We start from the raw sequence: 20,653 nt of genomic DNA, 5'->3' as shown, positions 1-20,653 counted from the left end.
CAAAATTATAGGAGAATACTACAAAAAGCTATACACCAACAAATTGGATAATCTAGAAGAAATGGACAAATTCCTAGAATCATACAGTCTTTCAAAAACTGAATCAAGAAGAAATAGCGAATTTGAGTAGACCAATCACGAGTAAAGACATCAAAACCCTCCCAAAAAACAAAAGTCCAGAACCAGATGGCCTCCCTGGTGAATTCTAGCAAACATTCAAAGAAGAGTCAATACCTATCCTTCTCAAACTCTTCCAAAAAATTAAAGAGGAAAGGATGCTTCTTAAATCATTCTACAAGCCAAAATTACCTTGATACCAAAATCAGAAAAGGACAGCACAAAAAAGAAAATTCCAGGACTATATTACTGATGAACATTGATGCAAAAGTCCTCAACAAAATACTAGTAAATTGATATATTAAAAAGATCATACACCATGATCAAGTGGGATTTATTCCATGGATGCACGGATGATCCAACATCTGCAAATCAATCAGTGTGATACACCATATTAATAAAATGAAGAATAAAAATCACATGATCATATCAATAGATGCAGAGAAAACATTTGACAAGATATAGCATCCATTTGTGATAAAAACTCTATATAAAATGAATATAAAAGGAAAGTACCTCAACATAATAAAGACCATATATTACAAACCCACAGCTAACATCATACTCAATGGTGAAAAACTGAAAGCTATTAATTTAAGAACAGGAACAAGACAAAGATGCCCACTTTTGCCACTCTTATTTAACATAGTATTGGAAGTCCCAGCCAGAGCAATCAGGCAAGAAAAAGAAATAAAAGGGATCCATATTGGATAAGAAGAGTGAAACTGTCACTATTTGATGATGATATGATTTTATATAGAGAAAACTTGAAAGAATCCACCAAAAATCTATTAAAAACAATAAATGAATACAGTAAAGTTGCAGGATGCAAAATCAACATACGAAAATCAGTTGTGTTTCTATACACTAACAACAAAGTAGCAGAAAGAGAAATTAAGAATGCAATCCCATTTACAATTGCAACAAAAAGAATAAAATACTTAGGAATAAATTTAACCAAGGAGGTGAAAGATTTGTACACTGAAAACTATAAAACATAGTTGAAAGAAATTGAAGCAGAAACAAAGAAATGGAAAATACTCCATGCTCTTAGCTTGGAAGAATTAACATAGTTAAAATGTCCATACTTCCTAAAGCAATCTACAGATTCAATGCAATCCCTGTCAAAGTGCCAAAGACATTTTTCAGAGAAATAGAGCAAATATTCTAAAATATATGTGGAATGACAAAATGTCCCAAGTAGTCAAAGGAATTCTGAGAAAAAGAACAAAGCTGGAGGTATTGCACTCCCTGATTTCAAAGTATACTTCAAAGCTATAGTAGTCACAACAACATGGTGCTGGCACAGAAACAGACACAGAGATCAATGATTCAGAACTGAGAACACAGAAATAAACCCACACATCTAGAGTCAGCTTGTTTTTGACAAAGGAACCAAGAGCATACAATGAAGAAAGGAGTCTCTTCAATAAATTGTTTTGGGAAAACTGGACAGCCACATGCAAAGAATAAAAGTAGCCCATTATCAAACACTATACATAAAAATTAACTCAAAATGGATTAAAGACATGAATGTAAGACCTAAAACCATAAATATTCTAGAAGAAAACATAGGCAGTATGCTCTTTGACATTGGTCTTACCAGTCTTTTTGTCCCACCAGGCAAGTGAAATAAAGAAAAAATAAACAAATGGGACTACATCAAACTAAAAAGCTTCTGCACAATAAAGGAAACCACCAACAAAACAAAAAGACAACCTAACAACTGGGGAAAGATATTTACAAACCATATACCTGATAAGGGATTAATATCCAAAATGTATAAAGAACTCATTCAACTCAAAAATAAAAAAACAGACAAGCCAATTAAAAAATGGGCAAGGGACCTGAATAGACATTTTTCCAAGAAGATATACAGATGGCAAAAAGGTACGTGAAAGATATTCAACATCATTAACTATCAGGGAAGTGCAAATCAAAAGTACAATGAGATATCACCTCAGATCCATCAGAATGGCTGTAATTAACAAGACAAGAAAAGGGTTAGAGAGGATGTGGAGAAAAGGGAACTTTCATACACTGCTGGTGGGAGTGCAAACTGGTGCAGTCACCATGGAAAACAGTATGGAGATTCCTCAAAAAATTAAGAATAAAACTACCATATGATCCAGCTATTCCACTACCAGGTATTTATGCAAAAAATGTGAAAATATGAATGTGTAAAGATATATACACCCCTATGCTCACTGTGGCATTATTTACAATAGCCAAGATTTGGAAACAACCTAATTACCCGTCAAGGGATGAATGGGTAAAGAAGATGTGGTATATATACACAATAGATTACTACTCAGCCATAATAAAAGATAAAATCTCACTATTTGTGAAAAGATGGATGGACATTGAGAGTATTATGCTGAGAGAAGTAAGTCAGAGAAAGTCAAATACCGTATGATCTCATGCATAAATAGAAGATAAAAACAATAAATAAACACATAGATAAAGAGATTAGACTGGTGGTACCAGAGGGGATACCAGAGGGGAAGCAGGGAGGGAGGAGGATGCAATGGGTGATAGGGCACATGTGTATGGTGATGGATGGTAATCAGTCTTTGAGTGGTGAACATGATGTAATCTACACAGGAGTCAAAATATAATGATGTACACCTGAAATTTATATAATATTATAAGCCATTACCTTAATTTAAAAAAAAAAAATGCTACAATAATGGTTTTGAAAAAGCTGTTAAATTTGTATACAAAGTCAAATATCAAGAACTTCCTGGGGCCAGACCCATGGCCGAGTGGTTAAGTTTGCACACTCCACTGCGGCGGCCTGGGGTTTCGCTGGTTTGGATCCTGGGTGCGGACGTGCACCACTTGTCAGGCCACGCTGAGGTGACGTCCCACGCACCACAACTAGAAGGACCCACAGCTAAAATATACAACTATGTACTGGGGGGATTTGTGGAGAAAAATCAGAAAGAAAAAAGAAAAAAAAATGAAGATTGGCAACAGTTGTTACCCCAGGTGCAAATCTTTAAAAAAAAAACAAAAACAAAAAAAGGAACTTCCTTTAAAAATTATTTAAGCAATATTAAATAGTAGTTATTTTACAAATTTCATGGGATTGGCCCAGTGGCATAGTGGTTAAGTTCAAGCGCTCCACTATGGCAGCCCAGGGTTCACTGGTTTGGGCCCTGGGTACAAACCTACACACTGCTTATAAAGCCATTCTGTGATGGCATCCCACATAAAAAAATAGATGAAGACTGGCACAGGTATTAGCTCAGCAACAACCTTCCTCAAGCAAAGAGAGGAAGATTGGCAACAGATGTTAGCTCAGGCCAATCTTCCTCACCAAAAACTGAAAAAAATAAAAAGTTGTTTAAGTTATAAAATAAATAAGGAAATTGATAGGAAATACAAATATTAAAAGAGAGTGCTATATCTGGATAGCTTTAATAAAATCATTCATAAAAATTTAAATAATATACTTAACATGTATTTGTAAAATTTGAAATAATACAAGCATGGTAGAAATTAATTATATCATAATTCTAATCTTTCCAGAATACCTCTTTTAGACATAATAATCTTTAAAAGTGAAATAAATTGTTTTGTTATTTAATTTCCATTTAGACTATAAGTGTTTTTGAGAATTTTTCACATCTTATAGGGACAAATTACCAGCAGGACACCAGTTTTGCCACTTCAAAATTGCATAAGGGAGGAAAATTCCAAAATCTTATTAAACAAAATCCATGAAGAATCATATTTGTTACAGGGAGAACTTTTTGTTGTTGTTGAAGAGTATGAATAAGAAGGGATTAAAGAAAAGTAAAGTATCCAGAAATATCTTATTCTCTACTTTTCCACAATGAAAAAGAAGTGGTTGTCTCATATGTCAAATTGCAGGATAGTGATCACAAGAATAATGTGCCAGCTGCACTGCTGAGCAGTTACTGTTCCTATACTGTAACGTCATTGTGTTACATTTGCCTAATAAGGACTCAATATTAAATTGCAATAAAAATTGCCTTCAGACAAAATTCTAGATTTATTTTTGTATCCCACAATGTCATTCTGCGATGAAGGCTCCAGCCAAATATTGATTTCCTAACGATTGGCCATGTATCATTGAGCCAAAAAGCGTGCACCTACAAATATGGATAAAGGTATGGCTTCATTTGTTAGAGGGATGAAAAACTAGAAATGATTTAAATGCCCTTCAGAAGTGCCTGGTCTATAAATTATGGAAAATTTTAAACAATACAATTAAGAAGATAGGGGGTTTGGAAGATGGTGGCATAGGAGGACTCTAAACTCACCTCCTCCCATGGATGCAACAAATCTACAACTACCTCTGGAACAATTTCCCCTGAGAGAGATCTGGAGACTAGATAAAAAGAAGCCCCACAGGACCTGCCCTGCGACTGAGTGGCTAAGTTTGCACACTCCACTTCAGTGGCCCAGGGTTTTGCTGGTTTGGATCCTGGGCATAGACATGGCACCACTCATTGGGCCATGCTGGGGCGGTGTCCCACATAGCACAACCAGAGGCACTCACAACTAGAATATATAACTATGTACCGGGGGCGCTTTAGGGAGAATAAGGAGGTCGGGGGGAAGGAATATTGGGAACAGTTGTTAGCTCAGGTGTCAATCTTTAGGGAAAAAAAGAAGCCCCACAACAAAGGAAAATACGGACATGGGTGGAAGAGACAGAAATACAGCTCCACTGAGGAAAAAAACCACACCCTAGCCATGGTACTTCATGGTGAGGAATTATCTCAAAGGAATGGATCTTTTCCCAAAGGAGGAGGGGATCTGAGCATGGAATCTATGCCACTATAAGCATCATAGCCTTTAGATTTAGCACAACCAAGAAGAGATCCCATAATACCTGGCTTTGTTGGCTTTGAAAACCAATTGGGAATATGCCCAGAAAAACTATCAAATGTCAGAGAAAGAGAAACCTGCTTTAAAAGGGCCTATGCACAGATTGACCTGTTCCAGATACTAGCACAAAAACACCAGAAAGGAAACTGCATAGCCCATTGGTAAAGGAGACTCACTTACTAAGCTTGAAGCACATCTTGGAGAGGCAGGAGGTAGCTGGGCCCACATCCCCAGGGACTGTGACACTGGCAGCAGCCATTATTGTGACCTAATTCAGCAGTGCTGACACAGACACTGGCACACCATTGGATTCCTTCCTCTAGCCTTTTAGCATAGGAGATTGCCCCACCCACAAGAGCACCTGAGGTAGTTGAGTTCAGCCAGATCAGGTAGCCTATCACATGGACTAGCCCCACCCACAAGCAAGTCCATGGAAACAATTGACCTTAGATGACATATTACACCAGGTGAACTTAGTAGACATGTACAGAACATTCCATCCAAAAACTGCAGAATGCACTTTCTTTTTGAATGCCTGTGGAACATTCTCCATGATAAATCACATATTGGGCTACAAAACAAGTCTCAATAAATTTAAGAAGATTGAAATAATACCAATCATCTTTTCTGACCACAGTGGTATGAAACTAAAAATGAACTACAATAAGAAAACTGGAAAAGCCGCAAATATGTGGAAATTAAACAAAATGCCACTGAACAACTACTGGGCCAATGTAGAAATCAAAGGAGAAATCAAAACATACCTGGTGACAAATGAAAATAAAAATACAACATACCAAAATTTGTGAGATACAGCAAAAGTAGTACAAGAGGGAAGTTTATAGCAATACAGGCCTACCCCCAGAAACAAGAAAAATCTCAACTAAACAATCTGACAAGACACCTAAGTTCACTAAACAATGAAGAATAAACAAAGCCCAAAATTAGTAGAAGGAAGGAAATAATAAAAATCAGAGCGGAAATAAATTAAATAGAGACAAAAAATTTTAAAAATCGGTGAAACTGCTGGTTCTTTGAAAAGATAAACAAAATTGAGAAAACTTTGGCTAGACTCACCAAGAAAAAAGAGAGATGGCTGAAATAAATAAAATCAGAAACAAAAGAGGAGAAATTACAACAGGCACCACATAAATACAAAGAATTATAGGAGAATACTATGAAAAGCTGTACCAACAAACAGGATAATGTAGAAGAAATGGATAAATTCTGAGACTCATACAACCTTCCAAAACTGAATCAAGAAGAAATAAACAATCTGAATAGCTTGATCACTAGTAAGGAGATTGAAACAGTAATCACAAACATCTCAAAAGATGAAAGTCCAGGACCAGGTGGCTTCCCCAGTGAATTCTGCCATTTAAAGAAGGTTTAATACCTATCCTTCTCAAAGTCTTCCAAAAAAATTGAAGAGGAGGGGATGCTTCCTAACTCATTCAACAAAGTCAATGTTATCCTGATTCCAAAACCAGACAAGAACAACACAGAAAAAGAAAATCACATGGCAATATCACTGATGAAAATTGATACAAAAGTCCTCAACAAAATACTAGCAAATTGAATACAACAATACATCAAAAAGATCATATGCTGTGATCAAGTGGGATTTATTCCAAGATGCAGGGATGGTTCAATATCTGCAATCAATCAATGTGATATGTCATATTAACAAAATGAAGAATAAAAATCACAGGATCATCTCAACTGATGCAGAGAAAGCATTCAACAAGATACAGCATCCATTTGATAAAAACTCTGAATAAAATGAGTATAGAAAGAAAATACCTCAACATAATAAAGGCCATATATGTCAAACCCACAGTTAACATCATACTCAATGGTGAAAAACTGAAAGCTATCCCTCTAAGAACAGAAACAAGACAAGGATGACTACTTTTGCCACTCTTATTTAACATGGTGTTGGACATCCTAGCCAGAGCAATGAGGCAAGAAAAAGAAATAAAAGGGATCCAAATTAGAAAGGAAGAGTGAAACTGTCGCCGTTTTTAGATGACATGATTTTATATATAGGAAACCCAAAAGAATCCACCAAAAAACTATTAGAAATAATAAATGAATGCAGCAAAGTTGCAGGATACAAAAATCAGTTGTGTTTCTGCACACTAATTACAAAATAGCAAAAAGAGAAATCAAGAATAGAATCCTATTTACGATTGCAACAAAAAGAATAAAATACATAGGATTTAATTTAATCAAAGATGTGAAAGGCCTTTACACTGAAAATTATAAAAAATTGTCTAAAGAAATTGAAGAAAACACAAAGAAATGGAAAGATTCCATGCACGTGGATTGGAAGAATTAACATATTTAAAATGTCCATACTTTCTAAAGCAATCCACAGATTCATTGCACTCTCTATCAAAGTCCCAAGGACATTTTCCATGGCAATAGAACAAAGAATATGAAAACTTTTATGGAGCAACCAAAGACCCCGAATAGCCAATCCTGAGATAAAAGAACAAGGCTGGAGCTATTGCACTCCCTTATTTCACAATATACTTCATAGCTATAGTAATCAAAACAGCACCATATTGGCACAAAAAACCCAGATCAATGGAACAGAATCCAGAGTCCAGAAATAAACATACACATGTGTGGACAGCTTATTTTCGACAAGAAGACCAAGAACATACAATGGAGAAAAGAAAATCTCTTCAATAAATTGTTTTGGGAAAACTGGACAGCCACATGCAAAAGAATGAAAGTAGACCATTATCTTATACCATACACAAAAACTAACTCAAAATGGATTAAAGACTTGAATATAAGACCTAAAACCATAAAACTTCTAGAAGAAAACATAGGCAGTATGCTCTTCGACATTGGTCTTACCAGTCTTTTTGAATACCATGTCCCACCAGGCAAGTGAAACAAAAGAAAAAATAAACAAATGGGACTACATCAAACTAAAAAGCTTCTGCACAGCCAAGGAAACAATCAATGAACAAAAAGACAACCCACCAACTTGGAGAAAATATTTTCAAATCATATATCTGACAAGGGGTTAATCTCCGAAATATATAAAAAACTTGTACAACTCAACAACAACAACAAAACCCAATTAAAAAATGGGCAAAGGATCTGAACAGACATTTTTCCAAGAAGAGATACAGATGGCCAACTGGCACATGAAAAGATGTTCAACATCAGTAATTATCAGGGAAATGCAGATCAAAACTACAATGAGATATCACCTCGTGCCCGTCAGAATGGCTATTATTAACAAGACAGGAAATAACAAGTATTGGAGAAGATAATGAGAAAAGGGAACTCTCATACACTGTTGCTGGGAGTGCAAACTGGTGCAGCCACTATGGAAACCAGTATAGAGTTCCTCAAAAAGTTAAGACTAGAACTACCATATGATCCAGCTATTCCACTACCAGGTATTTATTTACAGAACATGAAAACACCACATCAAAAGATATTTGCATCATGTTCACTGCAGTATTTTTCACAATAGGCAAGACTTGGAAACAATCTAAGTGCACATCCACGGATGAATGGATAAAGAGGATGTGGTATATATATATATACAATGTAATACTGCCTAGCCATAAAAAAAGATGAAATCTTGCCATTTGTGACAACATGGATGGACCTTGATGGTATTAAGCTAAGCAAAATAAGTCAGACAGACAAAGTCAAATACCATATTAGTTCACTTATAAGTGGAAGACAAAAGCAACAACAAACACACACATTGATATAGAGATTAGATTGGTGGTTACCAGAGGGGAAGGAGGGAGAGTGAAAGGAATAAAAGGGCACACTTGTATGGTGATAGATGTTAATTAGTCTTTGCGTCGTGTGTATCGTGTAGTCTACAGAGAAATCAAAATAAAATGATGTATAATTGAAATTTATATAGTACTATAAACCAATGTTATCTAAATAAAAAGAAGACTAGAAATGCTAGGATAAGCATAAAAAAAAAGAGTTAAGGAGATAGATGTCCAAACACATTGGTGTAATTTAATGTGTTTAATGTGCGATGTAAGGTAATTTTCAAAACATAAAAGTATACATGATGTAATGTTATTTACATAAAAATGAATAAACAATATATTATGCAAACTGCACTTATATAAGTTTAAAAATGTCTCAAATTATATATAAGGAATCGTTAAGTATGGTTGACTTAAGAAGAGGATAGACAGGAGGTTTATTAATTGTCATATTCTTCTCCTACCGTTAACCATAAAAATATTACTTTTACAATTTGGGAAAAAGCGATAAAAAGGATAAAACAATATATACTTTTTGGCTGGTAAATAGTATTAATTTACTAATTATTAATATCTCGCTAATTGCATATGTATAATTATTTATAATTATGTATGTATTATTGTTAATGTTGATTATTCTGATTGGTCATAATTAATAAATAATTGACTGTAGTCATTACGCTTTATCATTTAATAATTCATATAATTTATCCACAAGATAATTTCTCTTTTTACTGGCCAAAAGCAATTTGCTGGTAATATGCATATTAAACATGTGCATATTTTATAATATGTACATGTATAATTTTTAGACATTCTTTAATAAATCTATATAACTGTAAAATGGAAAATGCAGACGAAGTTGACTGACATATTGAAACAGTGAAAAGTCCCTTTGAGAACATGAATATTTCCTAACACATGAAAGTCTATGAGTCATTGGGTATGGGAATTAGCAGGTCATATACGTATGTTACTAATGCCTCCTGACACTTGTGACTTTAAATCAACTGAGACCAGTTTGAACTTATTCTTAAGAATTTTAAAGGAAGGAGATGGAACATTACTATATCTAACTAATCTTCCAAAGAAGCATTATATTCTTTCTTTTTAAGTTGTTTTTCTTACTGAGGTCACGTTGGTTTACAACATTATGTAAATTTCAGGTGTACATCATTATATTTCAACTTCTGTATAGACTGCACTGTGTTCTCTACCAAAAGTCTAGTTGCCACTCATCACCATACACCTGTGCCCCTTTCACCTACTCCCCATCCCTTTCCCTTCTGGTAACCACCAATCTGGTCTCTGTATTTATGTATTTATTTTTTTGTTTATCTTCTACATATGACTGAAGTCATACAGTAATTTTCTCTGTCTGACATTTCACTTCACATAATACACTCGAGGTCCATCCATGTTGTCACAAATGGCAAGATTTCATCTTTTTATGGCTGAGTAGTATTCCATTGTGTGTGTGTGTATGTATGTGTGTATGTATATATATATATATATATATATATATACACCACATTTTCTTTAGCCATTCATCCACTGTTGGACACTTAGTTTGTTTCCAAGTCTCGGCTATTGTGAATAATGCCGAAATGAACAGACAGGTGCTTATTATCTTTTCAAATTAGTGTTTTCATGTTCTCTGGATAAATACCCAGAAATGGAATAGTGGATCATATGGTAGTTTTACTTTTAATTTTTTGAGAAATCTCCATACTGTTTTCCATGGTGTCTGCACCAATTTACATTCCTACCAGCAGTTTACAAGGGTTCCTTTTCTCCACATCCTTGCCAACTCTTGTTATTTCTTGCTTTTCAATAATAGCCATTCTGACAGGCATGGAGTGATATCTCATTGTAGTTTTGGTTGGGAAGCATTATATTCTAACGTCTAATTGAAATTGCTTCTTCTGAAATTCAGATTCATTTCTCCTAATGTAGACTACAATATAAAACAAAAATGTATATAAATAAATATATATATTTATTTATATATAAATACACGCACTATATACCCAGCCCTGTGCTAAGTGTCGTGGAGAATTTGGAGTTTGTCTCCTTTTCAGTTAACGAATATATGGTAGTGAAGATCCAAAGTGAAACTGAGAGTGCAGAGGTGGGGCTCCAGAAGTGTTGAGGAAAAATCGAGGGATGATTTAGGTCTGGAAGAAAGAAGAGGCATTTTATCCACCAAAATAAAACAATAGGTCTTAAGCCCATCGCATTTCCCCACAGTCAGTCTATTTCTGTTGATACTTAACATTTCATCACTTCCCCATTTCATTGCTTCCTGGAGTGGAGACTGCTTTGCTGCCCAGTAAACTCCCTTGTCCTCCTTATGCAAGAAAGGAAATTGTGACTCAAATACACAGACACAGAAAATGTTAATATTTTTATGTCTTAAGGTTGAACTTCCTAAAATACAGATAAGGTGTTCAACCCTCAAGATTCATTTTCCTTGAATCTTACCAACAAAACGCTCCTGGACTCAGAAATTGAGGAGAGAAGGAGAGAGAGAGAGAGGAAGAGAGACAGAGAGAAAGAATGAATTCATCCAAATCATCTGCATCACAATGCACAGGTACAATTTGCAACTCTCTCTTTTCTTTCTTAGATTTTTTTTGGAAAGGGATGATAAATATGTTGAGGGACAGGACAATAGAAAAGTAACTAGTAAAGTAAAATAAGAGATGAAGGGAATGAAAGAAAGAAAACTAAAAGAGAACAGTTACAAGACTATATGTTATACTGGAAAAATTACTGGAGATGGAGTTCAGGGAGAGCTACCAGAGTGCTGTTTCTAGCCCTTCTGTAGTTGACTGTGCCCCCCTGGGCAAGTCACTTCACTTCTTAGGGACTTACTTTCCTTGTCTGTTACACATGTATGGGGAGGGACGAGGAGAGAAGCTACTAGGTGATTGTCAGTGTTTCTTCTAATTGATTTACAAAGGGCTTGGAAAATGAGACACTGAAAGGAGGAGAGCAGGAGAGAGACAAGAGAAACAGAGATGGTGAGGGGAGACAAGGAGAGAGAAAGAGAAACAGAGAGAGAAAAAAAATCTTAGAAAGTATGAAAGTATTTCTTTAACTGGATGACTTAGAAAGGGAAAATGGCATATCTGTCTGAGTTCATTAGTCAGAGTGATAAGATTAGTAACGGATTACTCTAGTGGTTCTAAAAGTGTGGTCCCCAGATCAGCAGCAACTGGGAACTTGGTTTCATACCAACTCTCTGGGTGAGGCCCCATAATCTGTGTTTTAACAAGCCCTCTAAATGATTCTGATGCATGCTGAAGTTTGAGAATTACTTAATATAGACAATGCAAATAGAAGGAAATGAGCTTGAATAAGAATTTCATATCTCTTATGTATCTTGCTTAAGAAAGATTGGCCATGTTTATATCTTTCTTTCTACAGAGAAAGAATGCTTCTCTTCCCAAGCGTTCTTATGGACTGTTGCTGGGGTCTCCATGCTACTACTCAGTGCTTGTTTTATCACCAAATGTGTTGGTGAGTCCTCAAGGTCAAATTCAATCTCCCTGGCGAATATTAGGATTAAATTTTTCCTTGCTGCTGTGGATTCTCTTCTCCCAAAAAGGGTATTTCTATTCCACTTTTTCCCTATGTATCTCCAGGTTATTCCTCAAACCAGAAACCCCAACTAGTACAAAACTGTTATCAAATTTCAGTGATCTCTGACATGTCTTTCATGACAGACGTTTTTCATCTCCTTTGTGACCTTGAGTCCTCTCCTGTTGTATCCTTAACATTATGTGTAACCCTTTTTATGAGGTCTGTCAACCTTCAAAAATAGAAATCAGTTTGGGGCTGGCCCCGTGGCCGAGTGGTTAAGTTCGCGCGCTCCGCTGCAGGCGGCCCAGTGTTTCGTTGGTTCGAGTCCTGGGTGGGGACATGGCACTGCTCACTGAACCGTGCTGAGGCAGCGTCCCACATGCCACAGCTAGAGGGACCCACAGCGAAGAATAGACAACTATGCACTGGGGGGCTTTGGGGAGAAAAAGGAAAAAAAAATAAAATCTTTAAAAAAAAAATAGAAATCAGTTTAAGAGGCAAAGGGTTTATTTGAGATCAAAGAATTGCAATCCAAGGAGGACAGATTCAGGTATAAACCCAAATAGTGTCCCAATAACAGAAGAAGGGTTCAGGGTTTTATGGGGGAAAAAGGGAGGAAGATGAGGTAAGTTGTATCAAAGAAGAGTTCATTGGTGCTAGATGAGATAAGGCTAGACTTGTACTTCATTAGTTGAGTTAGCTGTTCAGTCATCGGAAAAGTCCGGCTTCATCAATAATTACAAACATGACATTTTTGTCCTAGCTGGCTTCTCGGAATCTTGGTGGTTTGGTCCAGTTTGGAAGATAAAGAAAACAAAACGTTCAAGGCAATCCCTCTAAAATGTCTGCTCTGGCTCTGTTTTGATATGGCTCCACTCATGTCATCTTTCACAGGTCCTAGCCAGAGAGACATGACAAATCACTTTTTGGAAGGCAGAGTAGAAAGAGCTAGACTTGGCATAAGAGAGAGTACAAATACATTTGTTTTCTTTGGGCCTTTGGGCCTGAAAATAAAGTAAATTCATCCTCACAAATCAGGAAAACCATGAAATGTGAATTCCCTCTTCTTTCTTTGAGTAAATAAATCTCAGTAAATCCACGCAAAAGAAAATGTAATAGTAAGAAAATATTATGATAATGATTGGCACTTTTGTTATAAGTACAAAAACGATAAAATTTATTTTTTATCAAAAGAGTAATGAACATTAACTGTGTCCCTTTCCTTACAGTGACATATCACATCTTTCAAATCTGTGGTGAGAAAAAGTTCCAGCCACAGGAGGATTTCATGGAGCTCTCCTGCCGTAATGAAGGATCAGGTATAACAGTCTTCAAATTTGAACATCAAAATTTACATACCTGGCTTCTGGATTGATTTTTGGATAAGTAAAACAGTTTTATTAGGTCCTGTTTTTCAAAAATAAAATGTAAAATCTTGCCTGTGCCGTAAAAGAATGATGAGAAGTTGGTAAGAGGACAGGAATATAAACTTTGGAAATGCAACTAGCCTTGGGGCAGGATATCTTGGGGACATTATAGCAAACTTTTAGAATAAATTTGAGGTATATGTCTGAATAGTGAATCTAGAAATGGAAGTTTATCCCCAGGAGCATATCTTTTTTCTTTAATTCATTGCCTGCTTCCAAAAAGAGGTGAAAGAGAAAAACTTTGTGTAGAGTAAGGAATTGGGAAATACCTCACAAATATACTTCCTATACTCTTACAGACAGTCCTGTTTCAAGTCTTAGCAAAATGCTACATGACACTAGAAAATGACTATTTTCTCTGGGCTATGATTTCCTCACCATTAAATTGAGAGAGATTGGACTATTTATTTTTAATAAACTTAAAAGTCTGTAATTCTAAGAAATTTAGCTCACCTGCACAACCAGTTTGGAGATTTTGTTGAGGGTCATTGTTTGAGCAACATGAGAGATGGTTGCTTAGAGGTCGCTCAGATAAAATACATAACTTTCTCTGACCTTGGAAGTCTACGAACAGATAATATGGTTCTATATCAATAGCATTACTGAGATAGATTGTATATATGGTTGCATTGACTGGCACTGACTTCTACAAAATAAGGACTATGTCTCAAAAGACAAGAAAATTGCTGTTTGTGTTTACTGACATAGAAATTACCTAAAGTCTTAGATAGTAACATGTGGGACATGATGAAGATGTTCCAAGGCTTCTGACTATAAATGATGGACTTTATGGGCCAGATGAAGGTTTTTGTTTTCTTACTCAGTTCGTAGGGGATACTCACAGAAAATTCTCTTCCCCTAGGTTCCATCAAGAATTGCTGTCCGTTGAATTGGGTACATTTTCAATCTAGCTGCTACTTCTTTTCTAGTAACACCATGACCTGGACAGCAAGTTTAAAAAACTGCTCATACATGGGAGCCCATCTGGTGGTTATCAACACCCAGCAGGAGCAGGTAGTTGGAGTAAAGCCTCCTCCAGCATCAATGTGACATTCTTCACAGGATCTATCCCTTTTTCCATACATGTGTACAGTGTTTGGCCCACATTACTACTTGTTAAATGAAGGTACTGAAATACATGCTGTTTCTACTATTTCTGTAAGTCAATAGCTACTCTAATTTATTTCCTTTACTAGAAGAGTCTTAGAAAAAAGGAATTTCCATGTTCAGTTCCTTTATTAGTAAGGCAGGAAAAAAAGGGTTAGGAGTTGATTTTAGAATGACCATTATGTTTCTGAACATATCATATGAATGAGGGAAAGCAAATATTGTCCATTATCTTTAAGCTGTGATTAATACTGTTTTGTGCTAGATATATACAGTAGATTTTGCTACAAATAACAGTAGATAAATTTTGAATGCGTTATTGAGAACCTCCTTCTCTGTTGACGGTTCCTTTCTGTTGGTTTAATTTTATGTTATATATATTTATATCCCAATAAAAAAATCAGGGGATAATCCTCCATAATCTTACAATTTCAGGGCCTTTATCTATCATTTTTAGTCCATATTCTACTTATCTTTTTAAATAACAATTACCTTCAACATTTGTTCAGAATTTAAATAATTTATCTCCTATTTTTTTGTTCACGTATCTTCCATAGGAATTCCTTTTCCATGCGAAACCTAGAGAGAAAGAGTTTTATATTGGACTGACAGACCAGGTGACAGAAGGTGATTGGCAATGGGTTGATGGCACACCTTTAACAAAGTCTCTGAGGTAATTTTTCTTTTTGTAGGAGAATTATAGCACTATCCCAAATCCTAAAGTTAGACCATTGTTGATGGGAGTTCTCAGAACCTCCTTCTGTTCCGTGAGATATATTCAGGTCTGTCCTTGATGATATTAGATGCAAGAAGGGAGAAAAGAAGAGAATGAGGATCCATGGCTCTCATTTCCTAAGACTATCTCAAGAATAAACGGGAAATAACAGATGAAGATGAGAAGATTAGAATTTAAGACTCATTGGAAATGCAGCAAAGAGTGAAATTCAGAGTCTTATGCCCTCAAACTGTAGTAAGTGAGACAAAAATAGTGATTTGGGAAAGACAACAGATTCTTATGGAGTGAAAGCAGGAACCTCCTTGATAATGTCTCTTTCCTCCTTAATAATGGCCTTACATCATTAGAGCACAGCATTTTGGAGTTTTCAAGCTTTTATCTCATTCATTATTCCATTTTATCTTAATTACACCTCTGAGCTACACCGATATTATTAATTTTCAGTTAGCACTAGAGGAAACTAAAGGTCAAGGAGGTTAAATCAGTTCTAAGAGTATATATAGCCCAGACGCTCTGATACTTTAGAAAGTTGCCTCACTATAGCACTGTAACGGCACTGAAGTATGCACCCAAGTAATACAAACTCTATGTAGACTACAGGGAACCAAACATGATACAGGATATGAGTGAAAAAGAAACAAATCCATCAGGATGTCAATCTTTCCTATAACTTCTCAGACTGAGTCTAATGCCATGAGGGAGCACAACAAAATAGAAAGTCAGAAATATCCATTTCAGCTTCACTACTCATAAACTCTAAGACTTACACAAATGGTTGAGTTTTTCTGAGATTCCTTTCTTTCACTAATAAAATGGAGATTACAATACCGACCTCACAAAATTGTTGTGAAGTTAAATAATACAAATGTAATTTGCCTAGCATGTTGGGTCACTTTATCTCCTGTAGCTGAGATTTAAAATCTCCCACATTGCTCTCTTTCAGCTTCTGGGATATAGGGGAGCCCAACAACTTAGCTACAGCGGAGGACTGTGTCACCATAAGAGACTCTTCAAACCCAAGGCAAAACTGGAATGATGTGGCCTGTTTCTTCCGTCATTTTCGAATTTGCGAAATGCCAGAAATAAATACTTGAACAAAGAAAAACCTCTAAGAACAGAAGGCACAACTTAAATGTATAAATGAGGAGGAACAAGGGATGAACACAGCCTCAACTCCAACATGATAAAAGTGTCCACTGCACTTCATAAGGGCTTCAAAAGTGTTTGTTGCTTTGATAGAAATAAAAATAGTAGCTTTGAATGTTATAATTCATTATACTAACTGAAGTGCATTTTTCTCTATATTAGTCTCAGGACTTCTTCTCAGAATTTACTAGGAAATTCTCTAGAAAATGCTAGAAGAAAAAAATGCTCTTTTTGGTATGTATGCTTCATTTCTGAGTATTTATATGAAAATACAGGGACATAGAACAAGTACAGAGTCCGACAAAGAAGAAGATTTTGGAAAGTGCCTTTGAACAATTGCCTGAATTCAGGTTCTGTGTCAATGCGTCTTCTTTCTAGTTCCTGAAAAATCTGTCTTCTTTTCTTGATTTCACACTTTTATCCCCTGCCCAAGCATATATCCTACGTTCTTCTGTGTAATGAGTAAGAAACTTCCTCAAGCAATGAAACTTATTTCTGCTTGAAAGACTGGTGTGGATTTTCTTGCCAAAGGCCTTTACTGCACCTTCTTAGGGAAAGGCCATGCTAACTTTCAGCTCCAAACAGAGTGTCATCCAGTCCACTCAACCCAGAAACTCCCTTTTCTCTCTAGTCTCTACCTTTGACTAACTGGATCTCATCTGAATGTGTATCTATTGCTCTGCTAGATCCAGAGTCCAATAGTCAAATTATTCTAAGGAATATTCAGCTTGACGCATTTCTGTCTCAAGCCTATTCATTTATTGTGTAATATTCTATCAAGACTGATAAGATTAGCCAACATATGCAAATAATATGGCAGCTTTGATAACCATGTTTCTTGCAGACAGCACCATAAAGAGACTCAAAATTCATTCCTTGGATTTAATGTGTAATCACTGAATGGGAAAATTCAAAAAAACAAGTAAATATATTAGCATTCCTGACAAATGTTGATTTCCCTTAGACATAGAGACAATCTGTGGTTTTGAAGTCAATATATCTTTAAAACAAAAGTCGTTCAACCTGAAAGTAATCCAATAAATATATCTTTAACTTTCTAACTCCTTTTTTTCAAATCATAGGCATCAATGAAGAAACACTGAAAGATATAAAGATTTTTTTGTTCATCGTTGTTTGCCTGCAGGTGGCTATAGTTTGATTATTTTAAGTTTTATTTCAATATTAAAAGACCTGAAAATATTAATGCATATTATTTCACCATATATTTATCATTTAAGTTATACAATTAACTTGGTCTTCAAAGTTTGGCAAGAAAAGAAACAGTTGCTAAGAGTTTAGTGGTTAGAGTAAAGATCACTGGAACCTAAATTATTTATCTGGAAAATTGTAAACAACAATTAAACAAAGAAGTAAATTATCCAGTTGAAACTGTTTTAAAATATAATTTTTTTAACACTTTGGCTGTAGATTCCCTTACATTTTCTATGTAGAGAATTATATTGTCTGTATACTGAGCTATCCAGTACCATAGCTACTGCACATTAAACTCTAGTCTTAGTTGAAATATGCTGGGAACCGTAAAATAAATACACACCAGATTTTCAAGGACTTTATTTGGAAAAAAAAAAGTGAAATATGTCACTAATAATTTTATATTGATTACATGTTAAAGTGGTAATATTTTTGATATATTGGTTTAAATAAAATAAATTATTACAATAATAATTTATTTTTACTTTTTTGATGTAGCTACTGGAAAATTTAAGCATATTTAGTTCATATTTGTTACTTGCATTTTATTTCTTTTGGAAAATTCTGGTCTACAAATAATGATAGTTGTGTTTTTTCCCTTTCCAGTTTTTCTGATCCTACTAAGCTAGCTAATACTACCAATATATTGTTACACAGAAGCTGCATTAGTGGGCATCCTTGTTTTGTTCTTGACTTTAAAGGAAATGCTTCTGATGGTTTACTATGAAGTATAATGCTTGCTATAGGTTTGGAGTAGACCCTCTGTAGAAAATTCCTATTTCTTATTTGGGAAATGTCTTACACTAAATGGTTTACTGATTTTATTAAACGATGTTTAAGCAACTCTTTTTAAATGTGAATATGATTCATTACATCAATAAATATGCATACTATGTACATACATGTACATTTCTTAAAAAACCAAATTCTCCTATGAGGATTATAATTAAAAATAGCTGTTTTCTGCTAACTCTCAATTCCCATGTCCAAGAGGCAAACATATTCAACTCTTCAGATGTTTTATCTTCTGTTGAGTTCCATGTTTCTAAATAGTATGGTTTCTATTTCTATCCAGTAGTTTCTAAATATAGTTTAAACTCTAATGCTTTGGTTTTCTTCAATTTTAGATAATTTCATAATTTCTCCACGTGAAATGAAGTGAAACAAGAATCTCCCTCTCTCTCTCATACACGCACATGCACACAAAATTCCCATCCTTCTGATATCACTATATAATAATTTATTATTAAAACAATATTCATTTACATTTTTATGAATATGTAAATATTCACTGTTGAATCACATACTGTATCATGATTACGTATACTTTCTTAAACATGTTTTTCTTTTCATGTAGCTAACATTGGCATCATTTTTCATATTTATCTAGTTTTCTATGCACTAATTAATAATTCATTCCTTAACTCTCCGGAGTTGTATGTCACCTCTCTATGCATTTAAATACATTCTATTAGTCCTGTATTTTCATGGGGAAAAGAAATCTTCTTGGAACTCTGTCTTCCTTTTCTGATCTAAACTGGAATTACTCTCATAGTTTGTTTCACAGCCATTATTTTGTTGATTTGCATTACATAGGGGAAATATTTTGTCATTTGAAGGTTATTTCAAATTGTGATACACCAACACAATGAAACACTAGTTGCTTATAAGGAACAAAGTATGAAACATTTTCTAGAATATATTGTTAAATAAAAAATGTAAGATGTTTAAGACTATGTAGGCAACGGTGTAAAGAATTGTGGGTTATATATGTATATATGTTTATATAACATGTACAAACATGTGGAAATACATAAAAGAAACTGATAATCATAGTTACTCTGAAGAGGCATTTAGGAGACTGGAGTTCGGGGTGTAAGAGAGGTTTACCTTATACTTTTATAAATGTTTTTACTGTTTGCCTTTTTGACATATATATACCTCACTTTTTCTACGATGAGAAAACAATATTTAAACTTGGTGTGTTTCAAACTTCTAGGACTACCACAATGTAGTAAAAGAATTAGCATTTATTTTTATGAAATTACTATCAGCTGTCTTAAAGAAATTGTGAAGAATAGGAGAGGGGCCATGAGAGCTGAGAATAGACTGAAAGGAACTAAGAGTGAAAACAGGGAGACCGATCCTAAGGCCATTGCAATAACCCAGGGAAGAGCCATGGTAACTTGGTCTTTGGTGGTCACCATGGAGGTAGTGAAAAATGAGCAGCATGGGGAGAAATAGATTGGAGATATGGATGTAGACATAGATGCATAATATCACAAAGAGGTCACATTTTATTGACAACTGAATCTCTATACAGTTTTATACAAATTAAAAATGGATAATATTAACTCTACAAAGCCTATTAACATTTACATAAAGTTATTTCAACAAGTTTTGTAGATTTTGTGCTACGTAATTTAGTGAATATGGCAAACACAAAGTCACTTAACACCACTTCAGTTAAAAGTATCAGCTTAAACACAGACACACAAATACACATACACACACACAATCAAACACTACTATTTCAAATTCAGAAGATCACTAACCAATTTACATAATAAATACTGCTTTTAAAAACAGAGGTAAGGAATTTAGGTTAAAAAGCTGTTGCTTGAATTTTTTTTAACTTAGATCCAGGAAACGTCAGCTAATTCAGAATTTTGAGACCAATATATTTTGTT

At 34.9% G+C, this 20,653-nt stretch overlaps 1 protein-coding gene across 1 annotated transcript; it reads left to right on the top strand.

Moving 5' to 3' along the window:
• Nucleotides 1–11,123: 11,123 nt before the first annotated feature.
• CLEC4E (C-type lectin domain family 4 member E) lies at nucleotides 11,124–16,866 on the top strand. Its single transcript, XM_046656707.1, has 6 exons — nucleotides 11,124–11,343; nucleotides 12,180–12,272; nucleotides 13,565–13,654; nucleotides 14,625–14,776; nucleotides 15,427–15,542; nucleotides 16,549–16,866. The coding sequence occupies exons 1-6, from the start codon at nucleotides 11,307–11,309 to the stop codon at nucleotides 16,697–16,699; spliced, it is 639 nt and encodes a 212-aa protein (XP_046512663.1). The 5' UTR covers nucleotides 11,124–11,306; the 3' UTR covers nucleotides 16,700–16,866.
• The last annotated feature ends 3,787 nt before the right edge of the window (nucleotides 16,867–20,653 follow it).

This window comes from Equus quagga, chromosome 1 (genome assembly GCF_021613505.1).
Source record: "Equus quagga isolate Etosha38 chromosome 1, UCLA_HA_Equagga_1.0, whole genome shotgun sequence".
NCBI classification, from domain to species: Eukaryota; Metazoa; Chordata; class Mammalia; order Perissodactyla; family Equidae; genus Equus; species Equus quagga.
The sequence above is the reverse complement of the archived record's forward strand: the minus strand, read 5'-3'. Positions and strand labels throughout refer to the sequence as shown.

Bases quoted from the DNA above. Each gene is read 5' to 3' on its own strand.
- CLEC4E (XM_046656707.1), top strand. From the start codon at position 11,307: ATGAATTCATCCAAATCATCTGCATCACAATGCACAG. The intron at 12,273-13,564 runs GTGAGTCCTCAA...CTTTCCTTACAG, and splicing joins TTTTATCACCAAATGTGTTG to TGACATATCACATCTTTCAA. The intron at 14,777-15,426 runs GTAGTTGGAGTA...TATCTTCCATAG, and splicing joins TCAACACCCAGCAGGAGCAG to GAATTCCTTTTCCATGCGAA.